Source organism: Polypterus senegalus, chromosome 1, assembly GCF_016835505.1.
Source record: "Polypterus senegalus isolate Bchr_013 chromosome 1, ASM1683550v1, whole genome shotgun sequence".
NCBI classification, from domain to species: domain Eukaryota; kingdom Metazoa; phylum Chordata; class Cladistia; order Polypteriformes; family Polypteridae; genus Polypterus; species Polypterus senegalus.
This window is the reverse complement of record NC_053154.1, coordinates 267,455,601-267,467,592: the sequence shown is the minus strand read 5'-3', so window position 1 is coordinate 267,467,592 and position 11,992 is coordinate 267,455,601. Positions and strand designations below refer to the sequence as shown.

Genomic DNA, 11,992 nt, shown 5'->3' with positions numbered 1-11,992 from the left:
CATATCTCCACCTCTCCAGGGTCTCCTCAACCTGCTCCCCACGATCACTACAGATCACAATGTCATGAGCAAACATCATAATCCATGGGGACTCCAGTCTAATCTCGTATGTCAACCTGTCCATCACTATTGCAAATAAGAAAGGGCTCAGAGCTGATCCATGATGTAATCCCGCCTCCACGTTGAATGCATCCGTTGCTCCTACCGCAGACTTCACCACTGTCACACTTCCCTTGTACATATCCTGTACAACTCTTACGTACTTCTCTGCCACTCCCGAATTCCTCATACAATACCACAGCTCCTCACGAGGCACCCTGTCCAGGTCCTCCAGGTCCACAAAGATGCAATGCAACTCCTTCTGGCCTTCTCTAAACTTCATCAACATCCTCAGAGCAAACATTGCATCTGTGGTGCTCTTTCTTGGCATGAAACCATACTGCTGCTCACTAATCACCACCTCACTTCTTAACCTAGCTTCCATTACTCTTTCCCATAACTTCATGCTGTGGCTCATCAATTTTATTCCCTTGTAGTTACTGCAGTCCTGCACATTCCCCTTATTCTTAGATATCGTCACCCGTACACTTCACCTCCACTCCTCAGGCATCCTCTCACTTTCCAAGAATCCATTGAACAATCTGGTTAAAAACTCCACTGCCATCTCTACTAAACACCTCCATGCTTCCATAGGTATGTCATCTGGATCAACGACCTTTCCATTTTTCATCCTCTTCATAGCTGTCCTTACTTCCTCCTTGCTAATCCGTTGCACTTCCTGATTCACTATCTCCACATCATCCAACCTCTTCTCTCTCTCATTCTCTTCATTCATCAGCCTCTCAAAGTACTCTTTCCATCTGCTCAACACACTCTCCTCGCTTGTAGTACGCTTCCATCTTTATCATTTATCACCCTAACCTGCTGCACATCTTTCTAGCTCGGTCCCTCTGTCTAGCAAATCGGTACAGGTCCTTTTCTCCCTCCTTAGTGTCCAGCCTCTCATACAACTCATCATATTCATTTTCCTTAGCCTTCGCCACCTCTCTCTTCACCTTGCACCTTATCTCCTTGTACTCTTGTCTACTTTCTGCTTCTCTCCGACTATCCCACTTCTTTGCCATCCTCTTCCTCTGTATACTCTCCTGTATTTCCTCATTCCAACACCAGGTTTTCTTTTCCTTCTTCCACTTTACAGATGTTACGCCAAGCACCCTTCTTGCTGTCACCCTTACTACATCTGCTGTAGTTTCCTAGCGGTCTGGTAACTCTTCTACTCTTGCTACCCAGTGCCTGTCTCACCTACTCCCTAAACTCAACCTTGCAGTCTTCCTTTTTCAACTTCCACCATTTGATCCTTGGCTCTGCCCTCACTCTCTTCCTCTTCTTGATCTCCAACATCATCCTACAGACCACCATCCTATGCTGCTTAACTACATTTTCCCCTGCCACCACTTTGCAGTCTTCAATCTCTTTCACATCAACTCTTCTGCATAGGATGTAATCTACCTGTTTGCATCTTCCTCCACTCTTGTACGTAACCCTACGTTCCTCCCTCTTCTTAAAATATGTATTCACTTCAGCCATGTCCATCGTTTTGGCAAAATCCACTATCCTCTGACCTTCTTCATTCCTATCATTGACAACATACCTACCCATCACTTCCTCGTCTCCACTGTTTCCTTCACCAACATGCCCATTGAAATCTGCTCCAATCAACACTTTCTGTCCCTTGGGTACACTGTTCATCACTTCATCTTCTCTCTCACCCATTGCACACCCAACTTGCGGTGCATATGCACTAACAACATTCATCATCACACCTCTAATTTCCAGCTTCATAATTATTACTCTGACACTCTTTTCATCTCCAAAAGACTCTTGACATACTATTCCTTCAGAATAATTCCTACCCGATTCTTCCTCCCATCCACACCAGGATAGAACAACCTGAATCCAACTCCAGTCCACCTGGCCTTATTCCCCTTCCATTTAGTCTCTTGCACGCACAATATATCAGCCTTTCTTCTCTCCATCATATCTGCTAACTCTCTCCCCTTACCAGTCATACTGCCAACATTCAAAGTTCCTACCCTCAGTTCCACTCTCTTTACTTTCCTCCTCTCCTGCTGCTTCCGGATACGTCTCCCCCCTCTTCTTCTCCTTCTTCGGCTAACAGTAGCCCAATTTCCGCCAGCACCCTGTTGGCTAACAGTACTGGTGGCGGTTGTTGTTAACCCAGGGCTCCACCGATCCGGTAGGAAAATTTATATTGTTGTCTGCATATTGATTTGGCAAAATTTTACACCGGATACCCTTCGTGATGTAACCCTCCCTATTTATCCGGGCTTGGGACCAGCACGAAGAAACACACTGGTATGTGCATCCCCTGTGGCTGGGTTGTGTTAAAAAAATGTTAACATACAAACAAAATATTTAATACATCAATACTCACCAAGTACTGTAAAGTTCCTACGAATGACGTACAAAGGCTTCCTTGATCAAGGTCTTTAGCATAACCAAGGTCAATTATTTTATGAACCAGCTAGAAGAACAAAAAATAAGTAAAAGGAAAAAACTGTTTTAATTGGATATTTTCATATTAAGCACAATAAATACATTCATGTTTAATGAGTACTCATATAACAAGTACTGAAATATTTTTATACAAATACAGGAGAAAAGGATACCATGCACAAATGTATCATTCATCTCAAGGTAAACTGGGTAGATTGTGCATGGTGAAATACCAAAATTGCAATAATTTTTTAAAATGTGACTATTCCTGTAGTTAATGTAAATATTAATTTTTCAGTCCTTTTCATCAGTATATCCTTAAGGCAACAACACTAAGAAAAAAAGACTACAAAATGTAATTACCATATTCAGAGTCCACCTTTAGGGGAAGGGAAAAAAGTTCTAACAAGTGTATTATAGCGGATAGGGATTATTTTGACAAATTAAAAATAAAACATTTTCACAAAAAGAAAGGTGATTTTTTTCAGCTTGTGTACATTTAAAATTAATAGTGTGGAAGCATTTGCCATAGAGTAATTCACCCACAGGGTGGTCTTTGATTTAGGAATTGGGGTTCAGGTGTCAGGTAAGATGTTCCAAACACCAGTTAGAAATCCTACAAAAGTAAAGTCGCAGGTAGGCTTTTACATGGTATACTGAGAATTATTATTTTCTTTATGCTAATAAATTTGTTCTCCTTGTATTAGGTTAAACCCTTGATTTTGCAGAAAGTGTGGTGCAGCAGAAATGGTACTGGTCTTTAAACCACATGGGCTCACTCTTCACCTATAACATATTAATCCTGACAAAGTCATTAATCCCTGTTTGTGCTCCAGCTGTAAAAACAGAATAAATTGCAAAGAGAGTATTGTGAACTATGGTGTACACCGTTTTAAAAAGTAAATACCAATCATATTAAATGTTAAACTAGTTATCAGTATGAATATAAATGTTTAATATTACAAGTAAACATTAAATCTGAAAATGGCAGTGACAGTAGACCTTTGTTGTCCCCAAGTATAATGTGGTTTGACAAAACAGTCCTAATATGAAAACTTACATTCTATAATCAATGCCACCACTGTCAATCTTAAATTCTGGAGGGCTGCATGGCTTCAGGGTCTCTTTTATGTCACATTCATCATTAGCAACCAATCTCTGCTGCAAATAAAGCATACTTATGTTGCCTAAATTTAACTGACTTGCTTTTAACACCTAGTCACCTCATTTCTTTTTAAAAGAAATTTGTGAAATTGGCAGTGAAACAGTAATGAGGTGTAAAGCGAGCCAACACATAACAAGCTAACTTAGTCCCATTTGCACTTGTGTGTGTCCCCGTACTGCATCTGTTTTAATAACATATTTGAAAAGAAAGAAAAGTGAAGATCTGAACTGATCTACTCTGATACAAAAATCATTTTGATAATCTCCTCATAAAAAAGAAAATCAACAGTTATTGAGATGTCAGGTGTGTCAGAGTGAGAGCACCAACAAGCTTTTGCATTAAACAATGTGTTTCATAACAAACAGAGTTGGATTCGAATTAAGAAATTGGTTAGAGTTTGCCCAATCCCCCCGGCTTAGCTGGTCATTTGTTGGCTTGCTTTGTGATTGGAATGAAAACCTTCATCCATGGTGGCCCTCCAGTATGAGATTGACACTTGACTTGAAAACTTGAAATACAAAGTATTATAAGGCTTTTAATGAACACATATTTTACAGAATGCATTTTCTCACCTTTCCATTAATGTCCTGAAGTACTATATTTTCTGGCTTTAGGTCTCTGTGAATAATCCTGTTTTCATGCAAGTACTGAATGCCTGAACCTGAAATTAAATTCAGTAAAGATAAGCATATGTAAATTTGTCGAATTATACCTGAAGACTACTGCTACACATTAGGTGGATTATTCTATTCAATGGGCATGGTGTCATGATGTCCCGGTAAAAACAACAAAAGTAAAAATGTTCTTTACGGAATATTACTGACTTAAGAGAGATACTATTAGAAGAATTAAATAAATTATTATCATGATTACTCTAACTTACATGTTGAGTATGCTTGTATAGAAGTTGTGTAAATCAGAAACATTACTTCCTACATTATGTATTACAGTGCATCCGGAAAGTATTCACAGCGCATCACTTTTTCCACATTTTGTTATGTTACAGTCTTATTCGAAAATGGATTTAATTAATTTTTTTTCCTCAGGATTCTACACAAAATACCCCATAATGACAACGAGAAAAAAAAGTTTACTTGAGATTTTTGCAAATTTATTAAAAATAAAAAAATTGAGAAAGCACAAGTACATAATTATTCACAGCCTTTGCCATGAAGCTCAAAATTAAGCCCAGGTGCATCCTGTTTCCCCTGATCATCCTTGAGATGTTTCTGCAGCTTAATTGGAGTCCACCTATGGTAAATTCAGTTGATTGGACATGATTTGGAAAGGCACACACCTGTCTATATAAGGTCCCACAATTCATGTCAGAGCACAAACCAAGCATGAAGTCAAAGGAATTGTCTGTAGACCTCCGAGACAGGATTATCTCGAGGCACAAATCTGGGGAAGGTTACAGAAAAATTTCTGCTGCTTTGTAGGTCCCAATGAGCACAGTGGCCTCCATCATCCGTAAGTGGAAGAAGTTCGAAACCACCAGGACTCTTCGTAGAGCTGGCCAGCCATATAAACTGAGCGATCAGGGGAGAAGGGCCTTAGTCAGGGAGGTGACCAAGAACCTGATGGACACTCTGTCAGAGCTCCAGAGGTCCTCTGTGGAGAGAGGAGAACCTTCCAGAAGGACAACCATCTCTGCAGCAATACACCAATCAAGCCTGTATGGTAGAGTGGCCAGATGGAAGCCACTCCTTAGTAAAAGGCACATGGCAGCCCGCCTGGAGTTTGCCAAAAGGCACCTGAAGGACTCTCAGACCACGAGAAACAAAATTCTCTGGTCTGATGACACAAAGAACTCTTTGGTGTGAATGCCAGGCATCACGTTTGGAGGAAACCAGGCACCGCTCATGACCAGGCCAATACCATCCCTACAGTTAAGCATGGTGGAGGCAGCATCATGCTGTGGGGATGTTTTTCAGCGGCAGGAACTGGGAGACTAGTCAGGATAAAGGGAAAGATGACAGCAGCAATGTACAGAGACATCCTGGATGAAAACCTGCTCCAGAGCGCTCTTGACCTCAGACTGGGGCGGCGGTTCATCTTTCAGCAGGACAACGACCCTAAGCACAGAGCCAAGATATCAAAGGAGTGGCTTCAGGACAACTCTGGGAATGTCCTTGAGTGGCCTAGCCAGAGCCCAGACTTAATTCCGATTGAACATCTCTGGAGAGATCTTAAAATGGCTGTGCACTGACGCTTCCCATCCAACCAGATGGAGCTTGACAGGTGCTGCAAAGAGGAATGGGCGAAACTGGCCAAGGATAGGTGTGCCAAGCTTGTGGCATCATATTCAAAAAGACTTGAGGCTGTAATTGCTGCCAAAGGTGCATCGACAAAGTATTGAGCAAAGGCTGTGAATACTTACTGTGCGTACATGTGCTTTCTCAGTTTTTTTATTTTTAATAAATTTGCAAAAATCTCAAGTAAACTTTTGTCACATTGTCATTATGGGGTGTTGTGTGTAGAATTCGGAGGAAAAAAATGAATTTAATCCATTTTGGAATAAGGCTGTAACATAACAAAATGTGAAAAAAGTGATGCGCCGTGAATACTTTCCGGATGCACTGTATTTACTTAGTTTATTAGCTAATTAATTATTTCAGCAACCTTAGTCTGTGTATATAAATGCTGGATTCCAGAGAGCCAGAGTCAAAATATTGGCTGCACTGTAACCAGTACTAGAATGGACACAAGTCTATGAAGCTAAGCATGTTTGGGACCAGTTAGTACTTGGATGGGAGAACATTTAGGAAAAGTTTGGGTTGCTGCTGGAAGAGGTGCTAGTAAGGCCAGCAAGGGATTTTAGAGACAACTAGTGTACTTAAAGAAGATGAAAAGGAGACCATGCAAATTACATACAGTCAGTGCCCGAGTGGCGGCATTGTAGTGTATTTGCTATGTGAAATAATTACATTAAAAAGAGGTTTATACAAAAAGTACTTGCATAAAAAGTATAAACTACACATACCAACATCACTAAGTAAGGACAGAACTTCACTCTCTTTCAGTCCACAACAATTCTCCGGTTTATTTAATAACTATATAAAAAAAAAAAAAAATTACTTTCATTAACCTGGACAACAAAATAATTATTTTCACTAGAGTTTGCTGGGGTTGTACATAAACAATACTGAAAATTCCACACTTACTTTTCTTAAATCACCTTTTGAACAATATTCCATAGCCAACAGAGGCAGATCATTAAAGGAAATGTTCTTCATTTCTTCTGGTACTTCCCTAGCTGTAACTACATTAGGATGATTCAGCCTTAGAGAGATTAGATAGAGAGAACATAAAATGTTGGTACAATTCTGTCAAGGCCCAGAGATAGATTTATCTCAACCCAAATTTGAAAGAAAAATAGTTAAGCGGTTTGACTATTCTAATCTGGCCAAGTGTACAATGGTGGGGGACATGGGCATGCGGTCTAGTATTTCTTCCTGCACAGTTCTACTGTGATAGACTATGTCCTACTTCGACCCAGTAAGTAAAATGAGGGTTCAGAAAAAAGATGGATTTCAATTGCTAGACCAGTGAATTGATGGATTCATAAAATTTATAATACCTAATAAATGACTTTACTTAACTATTTTGCAGCAGTTGAGATGACCTCCTCCCCCGTATCAAATGGCTTTTTCCCTTTAGCTGTTCAATTAGCTAAAAATGTACCCTCAAAGCTGCCTATAAGAGCTTGAACTTTACTTTCTTAATAGGTTTTTACACATTAATTGGCATAAAAAAATGTGATGTCTACAATGTTTTAAAGCTTCAAGTTGCACAACACATAGAAATTAGTGAAGAAAATTTTCAATTGTAAATTCATATTTAAATCATTCATCAAATTTATCTTTAAAATAAGCACAATAATTATTTTACATTTGCAGAACCATTTAATGAATGCCTATCAGCCAATACACGGAAAACAACTACTGTGTCTTGTCAGCTTCATCAAACCACATGTACTGTACACAATATTTGAAGGATGGGTGTTATGATATGGGTAAATTCTTTAACCTATGGATGCAAAGATATGGAAAAAATGCAAGTTTACTGTTGGAAAAAAGCACTGCCAGCAGTGCCCTGATCTTTCTACTGAGACATGATATACTGTACACCCAGACAGCTAAGCACCTCCATTTATCAAACTAGTAGCTTAAAGACCAGCTTGATGCGGGGTATAAAAACTTCCAACTTTATTAATAAAGATGAAACTGGAGAAGTAAATACATCTGAGCTGCAAAGTAAACATCAGCTCTCACATAGCTCAATAACTGATTTTAAGTTACAAATAGTAGTATATAATTGTAAATGTTCACATGGATACTTACTAACTATGCTACCAAAATGTTAAATTAGCATGAGAAAACGTGGCTGCAGCACACATTATTTCTTACAGCTAATTTACAATCAACATGTCTGTTAAGGCGGCTCAGCTTGAAGTACAAACATAAAGTTGCACATATATTGGTTAGTTAGCAATTTGTACATTTTTTTAACTTGAAAAATAGTGTTAGAGGTTCAAAAAGATCTTAACTTTAGATTTAAACAATGGTAAGTGGCAGAAACTATGCCTATGGTTTGATGGATGCTCTTCATTGTGATAATGGTAGTTCCAGATTTAAAGTGGTATTAAAAAAATTAAGTAATTTCACAAACCACATTGACATTTAATCTTATCATAAATTTACAATGGAGTTACAATGTTGAATGGCTATGAAGGTGCTTGCCAAAAAAACTAAAACACCAAGATATAAAATGTGGATTTCTCTCACACACTATTTTCTTAACCTTAATACAGTGAATATGAAATTTTGAATTTTGGTACTCTTTTTAACCTTAGGCCAAGTTTATAAGCAGCCACTACTCTTTATAATATCAAATGTGATAAATACTTTCTAGATAAAATTTATAAATAAGGTGTAATATACATACTTTTTCATTATTTGGATTTCATGGCACCATCTCTCTTTATTTTTTGCATTTAACTCCAATCGACATGACTTGACGGCAATTTTTTCATTTGTTTCCTACAATAAAAATGTTAACATTACTGGGGTGCATTTTTTAAAATTGTAATTGCAGTAGGTGAGTACAAAATTTCAGAACATAAAAGAGGTTTGTCATTTTTAAAGTTCTTTTTTTAATTACCATTTGGTTCATTAAAATAAAAGAAATCAATAAAAGTACTAATTGACGAAGACAGAAAAATTACTCTAAATCTTAATTCTCAATAATCTGAAAGTAATAACAGAAAAGTAAAAAATTACTGCCTTCTTAACATATCTGCTAAAAAGAATAGCAGAAAAGTACATATTAAACTTTCTATTAAGGTTTATTCAAGTTTTAAGATTTGTATACCCATCTGCTAAGTTTTTACTGGATTCCTATATAGTCCAAGTAGCAATATTAAAAACAATCTCTGCATAGAAACAAGTAACATGAAAAAGTACTACTAAATATATCAACATTTACAGTGTCCTCAATAATGTTTGGGACAAAGACACATTTTTCCTTGATGTATCCCTCTGCTCCACAGGTTAAAATTACAAATCAAACAAGTCAGACATGATTAAAGTATACATTGTAGACTTTCATTTAAGGGTATTTGCATATATTTTGGTCACACCAAGTAGAAATGATCTTTTCTCTACACGGTTCCTCCATTTCAGGTGCACCATAATGTTTGAGACCCAGCAATGGCACACTTATTAAGGCAGTCATATTCGGTACTTTGTTGTATATCCCTTCCTTGCAATGACTGCATTAAGTCTGCGATTTACAGGCATCTCCATGAGTGGTGTATCCTCTCTGAAGACGATTTGCTAAGCCTCTAATACAGCCATCTTCAGCTCCTGCTTGTTTTGGGTTTTTTTTCCCTTAAGTTTCTTCTTCAGCATATAGAAGGTATGCTCATTTGGATTTAAATCAGGAAGTTGGCTTGGCCATTCACACATTTTCCATTTTTTAGCTTTAAAAAAAATCCTGTGTTGCCTTAGCAGTATGTTTGGGTTCATTATCTTGGTGTTGGATAAAGCAACATCCAACAAATTTGGAGTTATTTACTGGAACTTGAGGAGATAAGATGTTATTATACACCTCAGAATTCACTGTGCTACTGCTGTCAACAGTTTCACCTTGAAAGAAGAAGAGAGTGTGCCAGTTTCTGTGGCCGCTGTACCTGCACAAGCCATAACCCCCACCCCACCATGTCTGACAGATGAGATGGTATGCTCTGAATCTTTGGCAGTTCCTTATCATCTCCACACTTTGCTCTTGCCATCACTCTGATACAAGTTAATCTTTGTACTGTCTGTCTATGAGACCTTGTTCCATAATTCTACAGGCTCTTTTAAGTTCTTACTCGCAAACTATAATCTAGCCATCCTGTTTTGGTGGCTAACTAGTGGTTTGAATCTTGCAGAGTGGTCCCTGTATTTCTGCTCAGGAAGTCTTCTGCAGATTGTAGTCTCTGACACAAACAATTGCCTCCCCAAAAATGTTTCCGATTTGTCAGACTGGCAATTATGGCTTTTTCTCCACCATAGTGAAGTGACATCAGCAGCGGAGGTGTTCCTTGGCCTACCAGTGCCTTTGCAATCTTGTACTGAACTCACCAGTGCATTCTTTCTTCTTAATAATGTTCCAGGCAGTTGATTCACGTAATCCTAAGGTTTTACTGATGTCTCTAATGGTTTTGTAGCATTTTTCAGCCACATAAAAGCCTGTTTTTACTTATTTTAAAGCTGCTGGGTTTTGCTGAAACAATTTCTCAATGAAAACCAGTTTGTGCTGTTGAATAAGTACAGATTTTATTAAGCAGCTTTAAACAGACAAAAAAGTCAAAGTGGCTGTTTTGTTCATCTTTTAAGTATTCAAAAATAAAAGTGAGATCTAAAATTGTTCATCATTATTTCACCTTTATTCATTTTTAATTCCAAAAATTACTGACTCTATGATGATCACAAATAAGTGCTAGTTGCTAGTGATTATCTCCTCTGTAGGTGAGGGGAAAAATAATATAGGAACTACAAAAAACATCAACCACTAGTTCGTCTCACATTGTACAAATTAATAAAATAAATTACTATACCTCATTTTGATATAGATAAACATTGCCAAATCCCCCTGTTCCCAGTCTGTCCTTCATTTCCCATTTTCCACATGACTGAATCTGACGAAATGGGGGCTTATCCATAGTTTTGTGCCTATATATAATCAAAACACATCAAAAGAAAAAAATAACAGACACCACATTACATATCACGTTTCTTGTATATTTTGTCTAAAAAGATAATAAATGACCTTACTCCACTTGAATTTTCTGTTGCTTTTATTTTATAGACAAAAAATACAAAATTACTCTTAATTACAAAAATTTTACAACTAAAAAAAAAATAAATAAATCAAAGAACATAAGTGTAACTTTAGGTATATTTTACACAGTTAGGAACATATGCTATACAATGAAATTTCATAATTTTCTATTAACTTCAAAGAGCAAGTTATCACATTTTATTTATTAAATATTTTAGTAACAGTGAGGTATATTCAATAATAACAGTGATACCAGAATGTAATTACATGTATTTCACTTCTGTAGGTGTTTCACTATTTTGCTGTCAGGATGGCTGTTTGAGTAAAAGGTCAACATATACAAAATTAGGATATACAAGCTGAAGCAACCTCTCTCAAAAGGAAATCTAAAACACAAATCTAATGCACAAATGAAGTTGCAAATAAAAGTTCTCCATTTTAAGATATATCCATACAGATACCTGCATGAATCTGCATGCTTGTGTGCTAGCTTTTTATCCAGAATATTGAAAACTCTATTCTAAAACTCACTAAGTCACCAAGCACTGGCTGAATGTCACTAAACCAAAATAGGTTTTCCAATTAAAGGCATTTGAAACATGAAAGTCAAAAAGTCTCTTTTGGTAACTTATCTGTGGGCCAGCAATTTCACTTGCATTCACAGTTTGTTTTCTTCAAAAGCAAAGATGGGCATGAAACTAAAAGTTGAGTGCCAGGGTAATTACAAGGAGATAAAATTAGGTTTTGGCATTTTTTATTAACTTTTGAAAGAAGGCTGTGTTTTCTGATTACACTTTACAATGATATGATAAGTTATGGCTTCACTTAAATTTATTTCTTAAAGTGCACTCTATATTGAAATACTAACAATGATAGACTTGCTGTATTGTTATTTCATCAGTATTTCATCACCTACTGGCAGCTTCTAATCTACTAAGTAACACAATGCTACAGATGATATTCCTGAAAAAACAGCAGAAA

The 11,992-nt window shown here is 37.2% G+C and overlaps 1 protein-coding gene across 3 annotated transcripts in view; it reads right to left on the bottom strand.

Annotated features, from left to right (window-relative positions):
• chuk (component of inhibitor of nuclear factor kappa B kinase complex) overlaps positions 1-11,992 on the bottom strand; it is a 72,172-nt gene that overhangs the window by 39,818 nt on the left and 20,362 nt on the right. The window contains exons 2-8 of one of the 3 annotated variants that reach the window (XM_039773618.1): positions 11,894-11,974; positions 10,788-10,902; positions 8,630-8,724; positions 6,847-6,964; positions 6,666-6,735; positions 4,255-4,343; positions 2,456-2,545 (exon numbers count right to left, since the gene is read on the bottom strand). In XM_039773618.1, the coding sequence (XP_039629552.1) occupies positions 2,456-2,545; positions 4,255-4,343; positions 6,666-6,735; positions 6,847-6,964; positions 8,630-8,724; positions 10,788-10,892 (567 nt within the window). In that variant the 5' untranslated portion in view covers positions 10,893-10,902; positions 11,894-11,974. Of the gene's footprint in view, positions 1-2,455; positions 2,546-4,254; positions 4,344-6,665; positions 6,736-6,846; positions 6,965-8,629; positions 8,725-10,787; positions 10,921-11,893; positions 11,975-11,992 lie in introns of all 3 variants that reach the window. The other 2 variants (XM_039773600.1, XM_039773609.1) reach the window with 2 other exon arrangements.